This window comes from Temnothorax americanus, unplaced genomic scaffold (assembly GCF_048541705.1).
Source record: "Temnothorax americanus isolate GAGA-0224 unplaced genomic scaffold, ASM4854170v1 Scaffold1, whole genome shotgun sequence".
NCBI classification, from domain to species: domain Eukaryota; kingdom Metazoa; phylum Arthropoda; class Insecta; order Hymenoptera; family Formicidae; genus Temnothorax; species Temnothorax americanus.
This window is the reverse complement of record NW_027509230.1, coordinates 2,785,298-2,807,745: the sequence shown is the minus strand read 5'-3', so window position 1 is coordinate 2,807,745 and position 22,448 is coordinate 2,785,298. Positions and strand designations below refer to the sequence as shown.

General features: G+C 40.2%; 1 protein-coding gene across 6 annotated transcripts in view; it reads right to left on the bottom strand.

Annotated features, from left to right (window-relative positions):
* Window positions 1-703: 703 nt before the first annotated feature.
* The window catches only part of Dpr12 (defective proboscis extension response 12), a 252,612-nt gene continuing 230,867 nt past the window's right edge, over window positions 704-22,448 (bottom strand). For all 6 annotated transcript variants that reach the window (XM_077401490.1, XM_077401483.1, XM_077401477.1 and 3 more), the window contains 2 exons: window positions 17,381-17,591; window positions 704-6,176 (listed from right to left, as the gene is read on the bottom strand). In XM_077401490.1, coding sequence (XP_077257616.1) covers window positions 6,064-6,176; window positions 17,381-17,591 — 324 coding nt within the window. In that variant the 3' untranslated portion in view covers window positions 704-6,063. The remainder of the gene's footprint in view (window positions 6,177-17,380; window positions 17,592-22,448) is intronic.

Sequence of the window (22,448 nt, the reverse complement as noted above, 5' to 3'; positions counted from 1 at the left end):
AAGTCATGTGCGAAATAAGAAAATTACCTGTAATGCCGCAATTTATTCCAAAAATAAATAGAAAAAATATTTCTCTAAAAATAAAAATAATCGAATATTTACTTTCTACTACAATTTCGATTCGACCTTTTTGAAACATTAAAGCTGGTATTTGAAAAGGATCATTAATAATAAAATCATGCCATATATTAGAGTAAATAGGAATATAAATCAACGTAGAATACGTACATTCATGTACGTGTTTTGTAACGCGCGTGAACGGCTACTTGGTTCTAGAAGGACGATTCAGGTACGCGTAAAGGAGCTATTAACTTACCAGTAACGAGGTGATCGTGAGGTAGCGATTGGGGTGCTGTTGGAAGGGCTCTCGCGAAATTTGTTGGATTCGGTAACCGCGCGCTTTGCAGACTGCTTGAATTTCAAATAACGCGAAGCGATAAAGCTGTAACCGTTAAATTTATCACGAACGGGCGATCAAAAGTTATCAAAGGAAGCGAGCGATTTGACAACGGTGACAGGGATCCCTCGCAATATCGTTCCGGTGGTGGAATTGACATCGCGCGTTCTGCATATTTCTATTAATAACGCATAATGGGATCCGATCAGAGTGAAGGAGAGAAAGAGAGAGAGAGAGAGAGAGAGAGAGAGAGAGAGAGAGAGAGAGAGAGAGAGAGAGAGAGAGAGAGAGAGAGAGAGAGCGAGCGGGAGCTATTTGTATATTTCATTTCGACGTCAGGATGACAGTTTTATATAAATATCGCTGGGGAGATTGAGATGTCGCGAGACAGAACAAACATTTAACGAATACGTCTTTCGTAGCGTAAATCGGGGGGTAAAAATCCTTCGACGAGATGTATTACTCATGTAATGACGAATAAAGTAATGCCGGGGCGCACGGAACGCGATGTGGGTCGAGTTTGAATTTCGCGACATTCATACGAAGACATTGTTCGAAAAGGGATTTTTTTTCCTTTTCTACTTTTATATCTCGTGGAGTAACTTCATTAAAATTTTAGATTTACGGGATGCAGATGCGAATTCCACGAATTCTACGCACGGCTCATACGGACTTTCATGCATACGAATCTATGTAATGTGTTTCACGTTACGCCCGACTGGCTTGCTGAAAATTACTGCGGTATGCACGTTATATTTATTTGCGCGCTTATTATTATTAAACGCGGATAAATTTAGAACGAACCGCGAGCTTGTGAAATATTACGCTATATTGTTTCTATCGCGGGCAACTATACGAGCCATTAGAGTATGATCAATTGCCTCGTAAAACTATTAACCGCTTTCGAGGAAAGGGATTTGGACAGTTCCAAAGAAAAGTGGCGAGTTTATTGTATAAAGCACCTTAATAACGGCAAGGAAATCTGATTAGAAGTTTCGTGAACAATGATAATTAAAACGCTATTTTTGCTCTTCAATTTGCCGTGTGTGAATCTCAACTATTCATATTTCTAATAAATATTCTACAAAAGGATAATAATTATATTAAAATTCTAGAAATTAAAATACGTACCTCTCCTAACTTTCGTGTTCCGAATTAGCGTCAGATATACTCGATGCCGACGCCGATTTAATCTCAGACGTTACAGACTTGCGGTTTGAAAACGTGTGGTACACGTGCAATTTATCCGATGGACGTTTCCGTCGATGCTGGGCGGCGGCAGATCCCGCCGGTCGTGTTTCGTGGATGAATGGAAGTCTAGCTGTGTACAGGAATGTCTTTCTTTCTTTTTTTCTTTATCGCATATCGCGTGTATTTTACTACAATAAATCGCTATGTCGCGATACAGATGCGTCGCATACACAGGCCGCGCTCGAAGACATAATATCGGCGACGCGACATATATACGTGACTTTCCCCAACGATGCGGTGCAGGGGCGCGGTTCTCGAGCGTCACAAATCCCGTATAAGATTTCCATTAGACGTGATTTCGCGCCTAAGAAAGAATCTCAAAGAGAGACTTCGGGCTCGCTCTCCACGCGCCCAGTTGCACGCGTCATCCTCGTATACCCTTAAATTCATATATATACCTTTTTTTTACTCGTTCAAGTTTCCGACACGCCGTGCCGCCAAGATTTCATCGCGGCTGAATCTCACGTATACTGTAGTCCCTCAAGAATTAAACGGCACGAACGTCGCGCATGTGCAGTTCCCGAATTTCCACCCGCGAGTTTTCCCTTGACGTATATCCGTCTTCCGCGCGCCGGAAGGAGCGAGACGTTTTTCAGGAAATATTTTCCGAGACATGTCGTCCGAATAACGCATAAGTATACAAACGAAGATGGGAGCAAGGATTCGATTCCCGACAAAATATCGTTTATCCTACTTTTCCTACGCTTTCTTTTTTCTGTCTTTTTTCCCTTTTTTTTTGGTATCTCCGCGCGCGCGTGTCTCATCTTAAATTAGGATATACAGAAAGAACCGTTGAATTGCCTTAATCGCTACGCGTATCCGATGTGTACAGTGTTTCGGGCGAGAGAAAACGATGCTGCGCGATGGTTTCGTGGGCACCTCGAAAGTAACGCCGGGGGGGGGGGGGGGGGGGGGGGGGGGGGGAATTCCGCACGACACGTTTCCGCCAGCGTTGCTCGATGAGCCCACTAGGCCTGTCCAACCGTTGGGCTCTTATTTACGCCCAATAACGATGCCGCAATTCAATAACCGATTCGGTAAGCGTGCCTCAACGATGCATAGTGCGGAGAACGGGAACAAATACGCGCTAATTTTGTGAAATCGAGATCATTTAGAATAAGAGATCAGTTCATTTGTTCATCAGCCGCTGAATTTAATCGTGTCGTGATGATTTTACAATGCTGCTATCAATTTGTGTGTAATAATGTCAATTATTTTTATGTAGGTCAGAACTCCAACAATGAATGAGTCAGAGAATAAATGTAAAAAAGCGAGGACACTGAGAGGAACTGAGCATGTTCAATGATTAGACGATGTAATATTTGCAATTTTTTTAAGATCAGAGCTACGTGGCTCGATCGTTGCAACACGCATAATGTCGATTGTTCAATATTTAGCCGATATGCTGATTTTTTAATTCACTTTATGTAGGATGTACAACAGTCACGCGCATATTTCACAAAAATTTGCGATTATCATATGTATAAAATAACATTCGGCAACGGATATGCGGAGACGCTCTTTCGATACCAATGTAATTCCGCTTTTAATTCTTGTATAAAAATAAATAATTTTTGTTGTCACATAGCGAAGTAATTTTACAATAATGTTTTATAGTAACAACTATCTTAATTATCAATTATTATTGCAAAATGAAAACAATTATCTTTATTGTAAATTATTATTATAAAATAATTTTGCTATAGATACATAAAAATTATTTACTTTTATATATTGTATACAGGGTAATTCACGTAAATGTTAACATACCTATTCTGAACCGTTGAAGATATTGAGATGCCGTTTTCACTGAGATGAATTAGATAAAGGGTATTAATTGCAGTTTTTTGCAGAATTTTTATTTGCAAAGATTCTCTGGCTCCCGCTTTAATTTTGTAAATAGACCTATATTTTTTATGCAGCACACATCAAAGTTGTTTGAAAAATAAATACAAAAATATAACGTTTGTTTTGAACAAATAATCGTCGAAAAAGCGGCGTGGTAAATTTAGACTAGACATTTTGCCACGTGTCTGCCGCCGTTCAGAGGGTATGAACGCGTCACAACCTCGCGCAAATGGGAAGTCTACCCGTGACTCAGATCGTCAAGATAAATTGCCCCATCAACGTGCCTACATGTTTGCGAGCTCAATTATTTCGTTTGTACGTTTACGGGAATAAAACATCTATTTATTTAGACGAGGTCTCTAAACTATGTATCCCTACTTGGCCTATAATTTTGCTAATGGATGTCTTTCCTTATCTCTGACTGTTTTCGAGAAATACGTGGTGAACTTTTTATCAAAATCACTCGGTATATCGGTATTCGGATAGATAAAAAATATCCGCGAAGCTATATACGGTTTTATTGAAAAAGAGAATATTTTGTAATAAATTACAACGCGAAAGAATACGTCCTCAATCTTATTCCCGATGTCTACTCGAATGTCGTATGCGAATCCATTCAGTAGTAAAATCAGTAACAACGTGGCCGCGAGACGCCTTAATGATGGCCTTTAATGACGGTACCGCGGGGGCGACGCCCGATTCACCACTCGGGAATTGCAGCCGCGTATATACGTACCGCGCTTTGTTAGCGTTTGTGCCGCGTGCAATATAAACTCTTGCACGACGCGACGCCGCGGTGTCGCGCAATAAACGCGTTTACGTGCGACGCGACGGTGCGATCTCCATATCTCGTGACGCCGTCACAACGTCGCAAGAGCGCCCGCGACTTGCGCGCTCTCGTTTGTAAAGCGAACAATTTTTCACAACAATTTTTATAGAAACGAAAAACGCGTAAGATTGTGGCGCGAGCGGAGAGATGCCACGCTTCGCGTTCGCGTTCAAAGCGTCGACGCTTGAATTTTCCCGTTTTGACTTGGTATTTCCAAGTGTATAAGTATACGCCCTTTTTATTCTTCTTTGCTTGTGTATCTCAAGAGAAAATTTCCCAGACTTCGCGTTATTCAAACAGATTCAAGCAGAAAGAGGTCGTATCGGTATTCGGATTGATTCGAAATATCCGCGAAGTTATTGCTCTTAACGAGACGAGTATAAAGGTCTTACGAGCAAATGTTTCTTTTTTATTGCAACTTGAAATAAAATTGTAGAGCATCGATGCAAAATTGATTTGATTTTAAATACATATAATTTCGAATTAACTTGCGGCGTCAATTCGTCGCAAAAATACGTATGATTAATGCTGTCGCATTGATCTATCGTTGTTAACTATATTATTTAATCACGATGTGAATATATTGCATTGAAAGTAACTCGAAAAGTCTCATCTACACTCCTAGTTTACCTACAATAACGTACCGACCAGTTTCATTATTGCGAATTTTATATAATTGCTATGCGATTTATTCGAAGACAGTCAAAATCCTTGTGCCGAATGTTATTTCTTCGAAATAAACAAAGAATCCAATCACTCGTTTTCTTGAATGCAAATTATCTTCAAACATCTAGGATTTTATTATTGTAACTGTTCTGACTTTGTACCAAATGGCAGTTTCTGTTTAAAATCACTCGAGCGACACATTCCCCGATTCATATATACTATTTGGTCATTTTTTTTTATCGATTATTTCGAAAGCAAAACAAGTCCAAGAATAAAAATTGTGAGGGTGACAACTGTGCCGTTTGTAAATGGTGTAACATATTCTTAAAGGAAACGCGGTGTTTATATAGCAACTGGTGTCCCAAACTTGTATCGTTCTCGCACATGTATGTACGCAACGGAGGTCCGTACTCTTTTCGAACCCGTTCATCAATTATTTCCGATTTCCGATAAATATAGCCTCACCTTGTTAGCAACACGATCGATTCGTTTACATTGACCGCGTGAATTTTCCATCCGACCTGCCTGAAATCTGGCCTGTATAGTCGAGAACGGACGACCAAGCGGTGCCCGGAAGTTGGACAGGCCTGGCCTAACGTAATCCGCCTCGTCGTGGCGTATTCGACCCGGGCAGTATTTACACAATTCGAGTCGCATGCGCGTCGCGCGTAATGACTTGGAGCAGGCAATCGCGCAATCTTCCACGAAAATCTCGCATATCTAATAAGTAGTCCAGCCGGCGGCAACCTCGACTAAAGTAAATAAGGAATAGGAGGGACGAGCGAGAGAGAGAGAAGGGTGGAGGAAGGGTGGTTGGAAGTTGGAACGGAAGACGGGAACGTGGGTTCGGGGGAGGAAAGAAGACCCCGCGAGGGATGGTTGGGAGAGAGAGAGAGAGAGAGAGAGAAAGAGAGGATGTGAGCCTAGGGGTGAGTGGAGAAGTGAAAAAGGAGGGAGGGGGTGGGCGGGCAGACGCGGTCCGTAAAGTCCCGGGGGATGGGGAGGGTAATATCCTATCTATCACAAACGGAAGTAATGACGTAATAGTTATGGACATTTCGAAGTGAAACGCTTATCGCGCTAAAACGACGCTCGCTACGACGAGTACCGCCGGTACCAGCACCCCCGCCAGATTCCTCTTCGCTGCCGACGTCTTGCGGCGCTGTATCGCTGCCATCTTGTCACCTGAAACGGCAAGAGAGACAGGTTGGGATCCGTTAGTACAAATCGGTCGTCGAAATCGATCGTCGTTTATTCGTCGAGGTGCCCCCGTTATCGAGGTAATCGAGTATACATCGACGCGAGGGGCCGCGACGGCGGGACGCCCCCGTTGGAAAACGGTGGCGTGTCTCTTGTAAGTTAAGTCGAGCGTTATTTCCGCCGTAGCGCACCGTGTTCGTTGTCGCTGCTGCAACGTGTTAAAGCCGAGAGAGTACAACCGGCGATAAAGCGATTGCTCTCCCTCTCTCTATCTTTCTCTCTCGTTTCCTGCTCGTGCCCTTCCTCTCTCTTTTTCTCTCTCCCCCGCTGCCATTTTGCCTGTTATTCAATAATTGCATCTTCCGTCACGCGCGCGCTTTCAGCCGCGCGCGCACGAGAGAGCGATCGGAAAGCGACTTACACAAATTACGCAGATTAAATCCGCATATGCAAACAGACGCGAATTCGCGGCACACGCTTTCACGCTAAACGGTTGGTTTGATTTGAATCCATTATTCATATTGAACGTGCCACGCTACGAACGTGTATATGTGAATGTGTGTGCATATGTTGGGGCGAGCGCGAAAGTCAAGACGGACGGAGATCAATGCGAATTCCAGGACGCCGCGCTTCGGCAGTCGTATATACACGCGTCTCATTGCTTGGAATATTCGGTGTTTGAACACTTGACGGGATACTTTTAAATAGCAGCGCGTTTAGCGCGCTTAACACGAATTTTAATAGACCTCTGTCAAGTTAGCACTTCCACTATAAAAAATCGGAATAAGATATGTACCAGAATTTGTTATTTTGTATCTTTTAAATTGTAACAGGTAACTCAATTCTGTCAATTGCTCCTGAAAGCACTTAAAGAGCACTTAAAATTTTGTGGTATTTACTTTTTTATTTTTGTACGTATTTAAGATTGGAGGTGCTAGCTTGATATCCAGCATCCCCATTTTCAAACGCGAATTTCTGCTAAACGACTTGATACACTAAAATCAGGAATAGAGCATTAAATTACCATCTAAATGGCAATTAATTTTGATACATATCTTATTGCGATTTTTTATGGTGAGAGTACTTGATATAGAAGTTTTCAGTAGACCCTACAGAAATAAAGCTAAAAATTGTATTGGGCATGCAATTATGTAAGCCTTAAGAAATTAAACTGATTGCGTTTTCGCCTTTTATAAATTTTTTAATTTTAATATCAAAGCATGTAATATTAATGTATAGCTTCGTCGGTTTTCCCTTTTATATTTTGTGGAATTGATGGTTTGACTTCTAAGAGGCTTGTACGATAAGTAAAAACGTGAATCTCTTTATAAATGTGCTTGAGACTTTACTTTCTGATTCGCAACATATTAGTATTTCATACAAGGCGGTTCTCAAGTATTGGTCAATATTTTAAAAGTTGTTGATTTTTGAGGTTCTTTCACGAAGAAAAGTTTATGTGAACATATGATCTTAAAGACTTCAGAGATGTTACAAATTTTATAAAATTATCGTTTTTTCTTAATGTTCGTAAATAAAAGACTTAAAAAAATTCAATTTTTTAAAAGTTTCTTCCAATTTTTTTAAAGTGTTAACATCGAATTTGGTACAAGTATATCTTTAAGTTAAATTAACTATTCTATGTTAGTTGCACCTCTTTGCTCCAAAAGCAATTAGGCAAAATTCAGATACATGTTTTATAAGTAAAAAATATAAGTAATATCCTATTTATTTATTGGCCCGATTTTGAAAAAAAATCTTTTTTTTGTTTAGGAGCTGTTAAAAAAAATAATAATTTTATAGAATTTTTAACACCCTGTATCTCTGAAAAGAGAACTTGAGACATTTTATGAAAGAAAATATGGTCATATTTTCTTTCATAAAATGATGTCAGAAATCAACTTCTAAAATATTGGATAATACTTAACAAACACTCTGAATATGGACGGTTGCATAGTCATAGTGTCACATATTTTTGTAATTGTAATGCTGGTTTACGCTGATGGTTACGGCGTCGAACGTACTAAAGAATTGAGGAATGAAGAGGAGAAATTGCGTTTTCTTCTAGCGAAATGACGTCAGATTTTCGATCGATAGACAGAGATAAAATCTCCCTTTTTCCTTGCGTGACGTAAACATCGTTTGCGTTGTGGATCGTCGTTGTAACGCGGATTTCTTTCACCGCGACCCGCGGGGGATCCGAAATAAACTTCGGGCGTAGATTTCCATTATGATTTCCAATTGAAATTGTGGACTCCGGCGCGGACTCGGCCGGCGCGCGGCGCGGCGCGGCGCGGCGCGGCGGCGCGTCTCCCGTTGCATACAAAATTACTTGCCAACGCTCCGACGCATCGTGCCGTTGTGTTTCGTGGAACTGCACAGAATGCGCCGTGGATTACTGAGCTAATTACTGTCATAGTTACTCACACCGTGCGTCGTAGCTACCCCGCGGAATAATTAATGTTGATAATAGATATATGCCGCGTATATTATAAATTGCGTTATACAATATCGCGTGCGTCACGGCGTGCCGATATTAATTCGTCGTTACGGGGATTGGAGATAATCAAGGGGTGACAAGTATATAATTAGTATTAGATAAATAAAAATCTGAAATGTAAAACGTTTAATAAATAGGGTAAAAAGAATGCTCAAAATGCAAGAATTCGTTGCTAATTGAAGGAAAGCGGCTTAACATTTAATCTACATTGTTTCTCGCAAATCTCTCGACGAGGAAATATTTACTTTATCAAAAGCTATTATCTGGGTGAACTGAAACTAGTATGTACATAATTATAATCGGAAAACGCGAGAATTGTTGAATGAATTATGTATACACACATACACGCAACTATATGATGTGAAAATATAGACTTTCTTTTTAATATTTATTATTTTAAAATAACGCAATAATAATATGATAATAACATATTATAGTTAGAGCTGTGCCTGTATATATGTATATGAACATTTTTCAAAATAAATATACTATTTTAACAAATCAATTTCATTGCTAATGGAACAAAGTATACATTATTGGCGAGGGTAAGTCAGAGTACGTTAAAGTAGGTTACAATACGTAATACATACTATAATTGTTAGTCTCGATATAAAGTATGTCACGGCATGTTTTAAGGTACGTTAGAATAAAACTTTTGTTGATATACATTCAAGTAGCTTTCAGTAACCAACTAGCTGTTCCAGAATTTTAATTCAAGGCAAAAGATTTAGTTGGCAAAATACGTTTTAATCCAATGCTGCATATTTAAAAATTAAGAACGAGATTAATTAATAAATTAAATAAGAACGAGATTCCGGCAAAATTACTCTAATAAAGATTATATCCTCTAATAAATTCTTTAATTCATAGGACATTTTGATAATTGTATTTTCTCTCAAAATACTTGAAATCTTGATTTCTGTTCGCGCGCGTATCTAATATACAGATTTCTTCGGTTTGGCCGATTTTCTTGTGTCATCGATCCGGGGCACGTACGTGCACGCATTGCCCCATTGTACGATTTGCGTGCAGGCCGAGGTGCAGGCATTATAACGCGGTCTAATAACTCGTTCGCGGCTAATTAACGGTCAATGTTTTGTTTTGTCGGGCTTGCACCTCTGAACTGGAAGACCATCGCGATTTCTCCTTTCACGCGAAATAAAAGCGTCTATTGTGAACGGCGTGCTTTTCACCTATTCGCCGGCTTACAAAAGACGCTTGGCCCTTGCGTTTGTTTCCGAAAATGTATTTTATACCGTTATTATCCGAGGCGCCTTGCGTATTTTGGGTTTACGCGTCGCGGCTATCGATAATGAACAAAGAAACGAATGTGACGCGAAGTCATGCTTCGCAAAAGTTTCTTTACCTCTTATATGTATATGTGAGACTTATAAGAAATTTATTTTTACCAAAGTGCATTTTCTCTCGACATGATTAATTTCCTACACGCGCAGAATATGTAGAACACACAGCGGAGATAATTAGAGATAATTTTTCTGTTAATGACTGCAAAAGAGAAATTTTTCTTCTCATAAATCATTGCTTATATATGTATATAAAGCACAGATAAAAAGACGTTATTTTATTGTTTCGAGATAAAAAAAAACAAGTGATAAAGGAAATATAAAACAAAATTAAATAATAAAATCAGTGATGAATTTATTATTTGTAGAAAGATATAAAGTAATTTTTAACTAAATGTAAATTCGCATAATATAATAAATTAATCCTAAATTAATTAATGCAAATTCACGATCGTTAAAATTTACTTTATATTATTTTTATAAATAGTAAATTCTCCACTAACGATTTTGCTTTTTACACTTCCTTCATTATTTATTTTTAATTTTTAATTGATTAAGATTTCAAAGATTTTGCAAACGGTGCAATACGCAAATTTAATGTTCGATCTTTAAGAACGGTGAGACAAACGGTATTTGGAAAGATGGAAAATGGTATTTCGCTGAGAAGCTATAGCATCATATCTTCTCTCGCGCCGGTCTTCAACTTTGGAACAGATTTATTTCCCGCTATTGATCGTGCATGCTATCTTTTATTTCGTATCCGGAGTTATAGGGTCACTCTCGCTGATTAAACTTCCGCGGTTAATTAACCACAGGCCGATATTTGCTCCGGTTTTGCGCCAATCCTGGGAAGACCTTGATGATGTTTCCTCTCAAATAGAAGCATAGTGACCCGCCGTTAAACGGAGTTATTCCCCATACTCGTCAAACCGCAAATACGAGCCACTCAGCTAGGATATGGTTAACGCCGTAAACATCGTCATGTCTCGCTTGCGGCCGACCGACGCGACGTGCTTTTTGCCCTTTTATATTTTCGCCCCTATACCCTTCCCTAACAAATTTATCTTTTGGCGACGAGAAAAAAAATTGCCGCGCGATATTAACACGCCATAATATCAGGGCATCTTTTATCGATATAAACTGTATCTTCTCGAAGATTCATCCGAAATCTCCAAGTATACAGTTTTACGAGAAAGAGTCTTACGATTTTTTTTATATCGTTTGTTTGCAAAAGAAGATTGAAACTGTTTTCTAGTCAGCGGTATTGTAATTTTAATTTTCTGAACTGTTTCTGGAGGGAGGATTGACCGAAGGTTTTATTTATAATGTAGCTGCTTTATTGGTTATTTTTGTGTGAGTCGTAACTTTTCGGCCGAACTGACTGCGTTCTTGACTAACAATGACGGAGAGCTTAACTTATCCACCGGAGCCAATAGTATTGATTGCGGAAACTGAATAGCTCTTGGGTCTGTGAATAAGATTCTGCACAAACTTTGTCAATTAAATCGAAGTGCATTCAAACATTTACAGAATTACGTGCATGAATTTTGATTGCGGAATTTAATGACTCCCGGCTTATATATTTATATAAGAAGCTTTTAATGCCTTAACTTGTTCCTGAACATTCGCAAATTCTGTAACGCATTATAAAATATTTACGTAATTAATTCGTGCATTTGTATATGATTAATCCCGTATACACATTTATTATTTACCGCGAATATTAAACTGAAGAGATTTATTTATAAGTGACTCTTATACAAACTTTGTATTGTATGTATATATTTTATTATATATTGTATCGTTTCGTTTTAATTTCCGTAAAAAATTCTCGAGTTAAAGATTGAGAAATCGCGAAAAGAAACGATGATCAGACTCTGTATCGAAATAATTTTGGGATATTCACTGAGTCGCGTAGCCGTGTGTTCATAAAAATAACACGATGCTCCGGATGCATGATCCAGAATCTACGTAGGAATCGTGATTTGGGTCAGAGTGTGCATTTCAGCATTTACGGCCTACGTGCATCGGTTGTAAAGACGCTCTCAAAACCTAATGACAAACAGCTGGCACAACCCGGCGAGGATTTAATGTTCCGATCCCCTCGTAGCGAGAACCATTTAATAAGAATTCTCACTGGCTCATACATTTTTCATGATGAAACGAAACGACTCTATATCAACTAAAAGGATGAAGATGGTTCATCTAATGCGGATCATTATCTCCTTCTTTACTTTATAAATTGTGCCGCGCAGAAAGACACTCTATTTTGCATGGCATCTCGCAAGAAACTAGATTTATCTTCCCGTTGCGCCACGGAATTTTTGGTCCCTCGCATTCATCAAGAATGTTTCTGTAAAATTATGTAGTTTTTATTTTTGTGGAGACATTCGTGGATCGAGAACACGCTCGAACATCGGCAGAGAATACGTATTTCCTAATAAAAATGACCTTAAAAATTCAGGACAAGTGAACGCAAAATTAATTTTATGTTCGTCGCTGTTATGTACAAAATAAAATCATAGTTTCAGACCGAGCAGCTTTCTACTTTATTTTGTCGATATCTGTTTCTCACCGTTTCCCTCTTTACTATCAACATCGCGACTATTCTTTAACAACACTCTAAATTTTCTTCCTTTGATAATATTACGCTGCCCTCTTTCTCGCGTATTTCAATCTGTTTTGTTTCAATTTTTTCTTTCAGGTTTTAACTGAGTTTTTTGGATAAATTACTAAATTATTTGCATAAAACTTGTTACAATTTATTCCAAGAAAGATCGATTAAAAATGTGTATATATGTATATGTGTGTACGTATAAATGTATGTTTAGGCGAATAATGTAATAATTTATAAGAAAAACTCAGTGTTAAAAATGTAATAGAGAAAATTAAAATAAAAAAATATATATATATATATATATATTAAAAGTTAATTGGAATCCGAGATAGTCGTGTTTATACACAAAAATTGGATGAAGTAAGTACCCGCTTTATACGGCACTTTTATTGTTCACTGAACAACCGTTGTGGAACCGTCGTCGTCGTCGTTGTCGTCGTCGGAATCCTGGCGACAACGTGAACCATTTGTACGCGCTATAATTGGCAGAAAAGCGTAAATAAGAGTTTACGAGCGATCCTTGCGATTAGCCGAGAGAAGACAAAGGTCGCAATATACGCGCGTTAGATGCAAACACCGGTTTACGAGCTGATGACAACTGGTCGGAGGGGAGGGTGGGCCGGGGGATCGCCGCGGGGCTTCGTCGACATCGAGTTTGGAAGTTGGGTTTAACGCCGCCGTCTTCCGCGATGCCAGGAAAGGTGTGTCCGCCCCGTCTTTAACAAGATTGCGATCTAGTATATCGTTGCGCTAAGCCAATTTACCCCTCGGCGTTTCGCGGCGTTTAGATAATTTATCGCGACACCGTCGAGTCTTCCACCCTTTCCTCTCTCCCTCCCTCCCCTTCCCCCTCGCCCTCGCGTCACGCGCGAAGCTCGCGGAATTTCCCGGTTAGAGCGGCTGTCTCGAGTTCTGCAGTATTCATTAAGGATTTTACGACGTTTCCTCGTACGAGCGGATCAAAATAACCAAAGAGAGAGAGAGAGAGAGAGAGAGAGAGCGGATGGGAACGCACTAACCGACCCGGGAGAAGTATAACTTATTGTTAGTAGTTATCTATCATTAACAGCCGGGTAACGTTGGGCAAAGCAATAATCTCGCGGGCAATATTTACAAGCATAATTCTACCTAGTCCGAGTGTGTGCCGGGTATAACCGAACAGTTATACATACTTCGGGAGATCTATTATTATTAATTCGCCATTAACGCGAGACACATATACGTTCGTCGAGACTCTCGCGGCGTTTCTTCAGCAGCAACGGGGTTAAAAATGTCGGTCAAACGGGAACGCGCGCAACCAGCGGAGATATCATTTCATTATTACGCGTTTCTAATATAATTAATCTCCATCTCGCGCCGCGAGCGAGAGTGAAATGGATATGGTCGCGACCAAGCTACGCTATAATGTCGAAACGGACGTGACGAGCGCGTGCAAATAACTCAACGAGGTTTCTGTGTCAAATATGGAAAGAATTTTGTAATTCGCATGAAAGTTACTGCCGTATGAGAATAAAAAAGCCCACGCAACGTTGAGCGAAGAGAATAATTTTACCCCTTGTTATACATCTAACAAAAGTAAAATTATTGTCGCGTCCCTCCCCGGCGAGCTCACTTTGTTGCAACCCTTTGCAACGCGTCCCCCTGTGAAGGGGTATGCGCCGCTCGCTGAACTTTCCATTCAGTCCATTCAATATTTTCGCTATTATATGTAACATTATTATAAAATATTTCATAAAATCATGTATTAATGCTTAATGTTTAAACATTACGTGTAATGTAATTATATACTTATAAAAATATTGTATACTTTTTCTTAATAAGAATAAATTCATACAAGCAAAACTATTAGCCTTGACAAAGTGAAGTACATGCGACCTACGCGGCCTGAAGGAGAAATTACCTAAAAATTAGTATTAACGCATTAATTTTTCAAGTCGTTTAATCCTTTGCAGTGCCACATCGAGCTAAATATGATGCTTTACGATAGCCTTTCTCATAGTTCTCAAAGCATTCCAAAAGATTATTGTAATTAAACTGTATTTCTGCAATATCCGTAAATTCCTCCAAGGAATGATAAAAGTTCTTTGACTCATACTAATAGACTCGCAGTTTAGATGAAATTGAGAAAGAAATATTCATTTGCGAAAATTAACTTGGGCCGCAAAAGAATAAATAGTTCTCCGCGCGCGGTCGAGCTCTATTTTATAATTACGGCAAGGAGAAGAATCATTTCGTAATAGCTCGTACAAGAATAGGTACAAAAAATTGCTTGCTAAATAAGTATACGGGACGGGGGCATCGCACGACGACCTCACCGCGGGCAGACTCGACGACGTCGCGGCGCCTACGTTGACGACCGCATTTGTCCCGGGCCGGGCGTTACGTCACCGTTCGTCATTAATAATGTCGCGGACCGCCTTGACCTGGCCTATCGATATATCATGTCGCGTCCGGAAAATGACCGGCGTGATATAATCCTATCGTAAATTTGCCTAACGAGGCGAATAAAAGAGAGAGAGAAAGAGAGAGAGAGAGAGAGAGCGGCTCGCGCGCGGATCCTTCTTCCTGTATCTCCCGAATATCAAAATTCATGGTACGCGCCGTTGCGCGCGCGAGAACCGCCAGATTTGCAACATTCATCGGCGATACGTGTCTCCTCCGAAACGCGGCGCATGCACACTTTTACCGTAATTTACGGCGCGAGGCGTCGCCCCATATGTTCCCGGGGGCCGTGAATTACGGGGCGCGCGCCGCGCGGCTCGCTATACGTACGCGCGACACACACGCGCGCGCGCGCGCGTACACTCGCGTCGGCCTCGGTGTGCGCGTCGGTGCCGCGCGGTAATGGAGTCCATATCTTCAAAATTTAACCTGAAAGCTTAGTACTTCGCGGAACAGAAGGGACCGCTCGTATAGCGGTTTATCACGCACGCGACGGACTCGCCGCGCCGCCGCTCCTCGCGTGTCAGTCCCATCGGAGCGCGCGAGCTATCGGCCGCGGCCAAGAGGCCGGGAGCTGTACCCGATTTCTCGTTTGATCGTTTTCAACGAAAACCGCTCTATTCTGTCGCGCGAAGCGTCACGTGGGATCCATTTAACGGCATATCACTTGTCAGTTTAAAGCCGAATGCATTACACGACGATTGTTCTTCCATTTACTCTCTGTCTTTCTTCCTCCCTCCTCTCCCCCGCCCCTCTCTCTCTCTCTCTCGCCGTGTCAGGAACAAACTGTCTTCAGACAGATACAAGACACACGCCTTCTATTCAAAGAGATCCCGCTAAATTCGACGTACATCTCGCGGGTTAAGCAATCATCCGCTGTCTATCTAACGTAATTAGAACGTAATATTCCCCGTGTTTAATCGCCAGACAATTTCTTAACATCCGGCGACATGCATATAATATCAAAAGTCCGCCGAAAACGCGTTTATCCCGAGTTGAGACGCCCTCTCCCCCCCCTCTCACTCTCTCTCTGTATATCCGCATAATAAATTTTCTGGCCGACCGAGTTTCTCGTAATCCAATTAAGATTTTCGCAACTGTGTGTCCTCATCCTTTCACATCAATTACCGGCGGCGACCGTGGCGGACCTAAATTGCAGGCCGCAGCTAAAATCATTGTGCGCGCGGATTTTCCGACAACAACACCGCGAGTCGATGAGGACCGCTTTTTGCCATAAGAGCCTTGGGCTTCTTTCTTCTCCAGCCACGGTCCTTGTTAGAAAGGGGTTAAATCGCGCTATATATACACATCGGAGAATGGCCGACGGCGGCGAATGATCGATCGTTGAAGGACCGCGGGGAGACTCGTCGTTCTCTTTCACGCACATCGTCGCACATATACACACGCATATATACACGGCGCCGCGTATACTCGTCCACGCGCAATCCGCGTATAAACGGAAATAGAAACATAGAGAAAAAAAAGGAACTGTGTCCTGTGAACCGGACGTTGGGATATCGCCGTCAAATAAATGTACTTTTTTATTGGGAGAATGTTAGGCAATTCTGGAAAATGTTTTGCTCCCATGTTTCCGCGTGGACAGTGCAATTTTCATTATTATAAATCTCTGCACTCTGCTTTAAAAATGTCTATTTAAATATTTCTCGCGTGCGTTCGTTCGATAAAAATCACCAGACCTGTGAGTTCTCTTTTTCTACTGAAAAATAATTCTTTCTTTATTCAATATATAGATATATATTTTTTTATGTGCGACGTTATATAATCGTATAGGTATAAGAGAAACGTTGGATATTCTCGCGCGAGAGAGGAGAATAAATACTTTCAATCAGAACGGCGACATTTTTAATTTGGGAATGGATTTTCTTTTCTTCGCGTGACTTATAGAATTCTGCCAGGAATCGCGTATCTTCCCTCAAGCCAGGCTTTCCGACGATTTCGGAGCCGATGTATTCTTGATGAAATCATGATTGATGTACCTAATCTTTCTTCGCGGGTGTCAGCAATTTCAATATTAAATATCTCGATGTAGCTAGGTATTCAATGAGAAATCTTTCGAAAATTGGCTCGAAGGAAGGTAATTAAGGAAAAGATAGTCTGAATACGAGTATTATAGTCCATCGAACGTCTGTAAAATACCTTGTCGGATTGAAGCAAGTTTTTCAATTTCGTTCGTCCGAGGATCATTATACGAGTAAGGTATCCGTTTGGAGAGAAAGGTAGTTAAGGGAGACTGCACCGCGGGACGACCGCGTTATATCGATTAAGGAAGTTCGCTTTGTATACGAAACGGTACGCTGCTTATACTTGCCTTCGGTGACGAAGACGAAGATCGATGCCGGCTTGGTGTTGGAGGCGCTGCACGTGTAATTGCCCGTGTCCGTCTCCACTGCCTGGCGAATCGTCAGCCGGCTCTGAGTTGGTCCTGGATCGGTTTGTACGGTCACGCTGCCGCGCGTGGTGTCGTAGTTTATCATCCGGTTATTGTGATACCAGAACACGTATTGCGGCGGCGTCGGGCTCTAGAGCAGATAGAAGAAGAATGGCGTCGGTTGACAAGCGTGAGATTTAACGCGCGGCGCGGATTTTTCCCCAGCACAAAGGCGACGACCGGAGAATCGTCGGCCCGTGACATTCGTTATGAAGAATTCTTTCGGCGAAATAACGCCGTCTTTGTGTTGGGCATCATGAACGCGGACAGGACCTCGCTTTGCCGCCTTGGTGCTTTTGTTCGCTTATTTTTAGACGATTACACGTTAAAAAGACAGCCTCATTTTGATATATTCCATGTTCGATATACACAATTCGTTATAAGATTGACTTTAAGACTTTTAATAACATAATTAATATTTATATTATAATCGCGAAATATTTTTTTGCACATCATGTTTGTTTCATTTGGACATCAAGTAAAAATATACAGAAAGATGAGAATAATTTCTTCGGCGTCCATTATGTGTTATTACGTGATATCCGAAAAAGAACTATATTATTAAAATGTTATACTATATACATTCATTGTGAAATAGAGATCAAAATTTTATGTCTTAAAAACAGATGTTTAATAAAAATTAAATGTCAACAATATTGGGACATGAGCAAACAAAAGGTAAAAAAGTTTTTTTGACGAATTAAATTCAAGGAAATAAATATAGAAAAAATTGGTGTATTTTAACCAATAAAATCTTAATTCAACAAGCGTCTCGACACACCCTTTAAATATATTTAAAAAAGCAATTTTACGTAACGGTGCAATGATTTGGTACACTTATACTGTACGTTAGATATATCTTAAAGTAATTAAACGTCAACTTGCGAGAGAATTTAATATTTGCATTTGCATGCTCTGGTTAAACGTGCGCGAGGGAATTTGGTCACAAAAACGCGAGTTTACATAATAGGTGGGGTTTTCGTTGAATGAGCGCGCGGAATTCAGCTGTAGCTGCGAGCGATGAGGCCCATCAGCCGTTTATTATAATGCCGGATGCGTTTACAGCAGCCATGCCGTGCCATAGAATACAGGAAGGATAAGTGCGTGAAACGGTGTGCCGTTAAGGTCGAATACTCGCGAACTTCCCATCAGCTATAGCGTCGTCGGAAAATTTGCAATATACTGAGCGACGACAAAACCGTGTAAAAGACGTGGAGAATAAAGGCAGCCTCCCCAAGTACTCTCTTCAACGTATCTTATTTGTTCGCCAACATCGTTTTCTCTTACTAAAACGTTATCTCAAAGATATTTCGTATACATATACTTCAGAAGTTTATGAAATATATTATTAAAGAATATCATAATTATATTTTTTTTTCTTAAGAACAAATAAAAATGTCGCGACATATTAATATCGGAAAAAGCACGATTTTAACGTTTGCGCGTAAGTTTAAATTTAAAACGATACATACAAATTTATTTAACGCCATTGTTAGCTCGTATTGTCTCGTTGCGAGAGTATGTTGGATGTATGGTGCTCCGCCACTTATAGCGTATAAATTTCCGTCCAATGTAGCCGCGTAGGGATCAGACACGCGGAGTTGCCGCTCGTCATCCGTTTATCGTAACGTCGGATGCGCGCATATTGTGGCGGCGGCGTCGAGCCGCAAAGCGGGCGAAGAATAGACGCGCGAAACCGTAGCGCACGCAGCGATGAGGCCGAGGGTGCGGGATACCCGAGGATTTTCGGCTTCGTGGGTTCCGTCCGGCAAAGCAAGTGCAAGCCAGGAGTCGGAGGCCGCGCATTCCTCCGTGCTAAACGCTCGTTCTTTTGTTCCGTTTAATGTTCCTCAAGCCGCTGTGCGGAGCGAATGCCCGCAGCCGCGCGATACAACGATGCCTGGTATATGAGAGGGTATGTCAGAGAACGATTGTTATACCTTCCTCATTATTGTACATACACGCCGCACGCCGTCATCGACAAACTTCGCGTACCAAAGGTAGAAACAAAATATAGTTTCGAAAAAGCGGTCCAGAAATATGTCCTGAACATGTGTATATATACGTTTGCGTTATTAAATCAAAATTAAATTTATGACAAGTAGCACAGAGAGTATAAATGTAGATATAATTGTCAAGTAGTTATTCCTTCCGGTTAGTTAAAAACATAAATGCAATGACAAATTATTTGAATAAATTGTTCTTTCAACATTTATTCAATATTTTCTATATGATTTTCGCATAATGTCATATATATTTCCGCTATTTTTTTTCAGTTGGAAAGTACTGCGTGTTTTAAATCTCTCTTCCTTCGCATAAGGAATTTCATTCGAATTATTGCGTAATTAACTCGGTAATGCTGCATGTTGCGAGCTTTTTGAAATATTATCGTCGATTTTATGCCGCTAGAGGCAAATAAATCCTTCCAGAGACGCCGGGCTGTATGCAATTCACTTTGTGCTTTTAGGAATTCATATAAATTACACCATTGTTCTCGCGAGACGACAAAGTGGAGTTTCAACGAGGCAATGCGAGTTACACGGTAGAAGAAAGCGACGTGTATCAAACAAGTAGTACAAACTATTAACACCGCGCTAATTACGCCACTACTTATCCCGATAGCGGTATATGCATAAAATTCATGCATAATGTAAGACAAGCGATAGTTCCTGCCATATGAATGAGAATTACAATGTCAATAAAACGAACGCAAACATCTGAGATTGAGTGGGTCCGCTTTTGCATAAATTTGCATTATACCGCAATGATATTATTGTAAGTATAATTTGTAAGCGGTATATGTATAATGATTTATTAATACCATAGTGATTACGAATGAGCGTACTTATACATGTGAAACTGCGCGTGCGATCGGTGAGATTAATATATGCGTGTAGATATAAATTAATAGATTTCACAGTCCAGTTTTGTTGGATTTATGCGATATTGTACACAAATTCAACAATAGACTTATCACATATCATATTGCAAATGCAATAATCGTACTATGTTTCTGGCAATTAGCGAAAAATGTATCGTTGAATATTTCAATTCGTTAAGCTTGATGATATTTTCGTAACGTTTTTCCAATGTTCCGAAAATAGGATTTGCGTTTTTTATGTGATTAATTATGTTTGTTTCCAATAATATATATATATATATATACACGCTGTAAAGTAGAAACGGACGAATTGTGGTAAACACATAAAATCTGAGTAGTTACACCTGGATTAAACCGACAATGTACTAATCTAAAAAAAAATCTTTATCCTTCTCTTTTTTGCAAGTGGTCGCGTTTACGTCGTTCAACAAACTAAGCCGACAACGTTGCGTGAATCACGTCGCGCTCGCAATGCTAGGAGAAAAAACTTGAACGCGCGCGACGACGAGCGCCAGGCGCGAAGGAGAAACTGACGAATCGCGGCGACAGACAAGTAGAACGAAGCGCGACGAGCGCGCCCGTTCCTCTCTATTTCTCTGCCGAGAAAACGCAGTATGCTTTTGTCACTTTTGTAAAGATGCGACGGTTTCTAAAGATGCGGAATACATCGGTATAAAACGAACAGACGACGATTGCTCAATGCAACTCGAGCAGTTGCAGTTTTCGCTTTAATTTGAACTTAATTACAACAGATTTAATTCTACGCGATGTTGTGAGAAATCCTTCAACTCGCGGAAGAAATTTTTACAAAATTTGTTGTGAATTATTTCAATTTCGCACATAAATCGTGCTAAAAGAAGATTAGCGTGTCGTTCCGCTCTACTGAAAAAAAAACTCGCAATTTCGTACTATTCCACGTCGGAGCTTTCATAAAATTTCGTACTGTTAGTTAGGTGCCTCGAAGGATCAATTGCTGCAACGTCTTTAAGAGAAATACCTTCGAGAATGTCGGATTCCACAATTCCAGCACTTGTTCTTATATCGGAAATGGAGGTAATAAAACGTTTTCCTGCGATCTCTAACTATCGAGGAAATTCTCAAGGAAAGATACGCGTGTTTCGGATCTTACGGCATTCAGAAAGAAATGATGCGATCTTGCAGGTTGTAGCTCTATAATAAACAAATAAATAAAAATATTGATTTTTGAAGCAACTGAAAAATTATTCTATAAAATAGACACTTTTGCGAAAATTCTCCCTTCTTTCGTTGAAGTAATGGATTAGTACGTACTTTATATGATGCTATTTGACATGATGGAGTATTCAAGAGAGGAATCTCTAATAGCATATCTTATGGGTGTGCTCTTCGCGATATACGGGATCTATCTCTCGACGTTGAAAATGCGATAAAATTTGTATGCGATCAATCACGATAATTGCGACGCTGTGATAAACGTGACGTCATAATATAATCCAATGATATAATTTTGCAATTCATAGTCGTCGCTTTTTAATAAATGCTTTTTAAGCAAATGGTTATACACTTTCAAAAATTTTATTACGATTTTTATCGTTAAAAAATACTCGAGTGTTTAATTTATTTCCACTGCAATCTGCTCGATCGAGCTTTGTAGCGTTCGCAATGTTATGAACCAACTTGGACACAAATACAAGTCTTAAGTAAACTGGCGAAATGTAAATTGTTCGCTTAACTTCATAATATAAATGCACTATGCGCTAGTTTCGAATATCCAATTATACTTAAGGATGCTGAGACACCTGGGAAAACTCGTTGATGAGCCGATACAGAATTTTAATCAGAGAACTATCTCAAAGGATTAAATTAATGGGATTTAATTAATTCGGTTTAACGGCACTCAGAACTTGCTTTCTCGCAGATCAAATGTTAAATCGCTATTAATCCGGACGATCGAATTTGACGCAGCTTAGCGAAATATTTTAAGAATTTCTTCCTCTTGTGCCTTTACACGGCATAAGTAGCAGTTTTCATAAATACGAAAGCCTGCCGTAACGAACGTCTCACGTTAATGGCCGCTTAAAGTACACA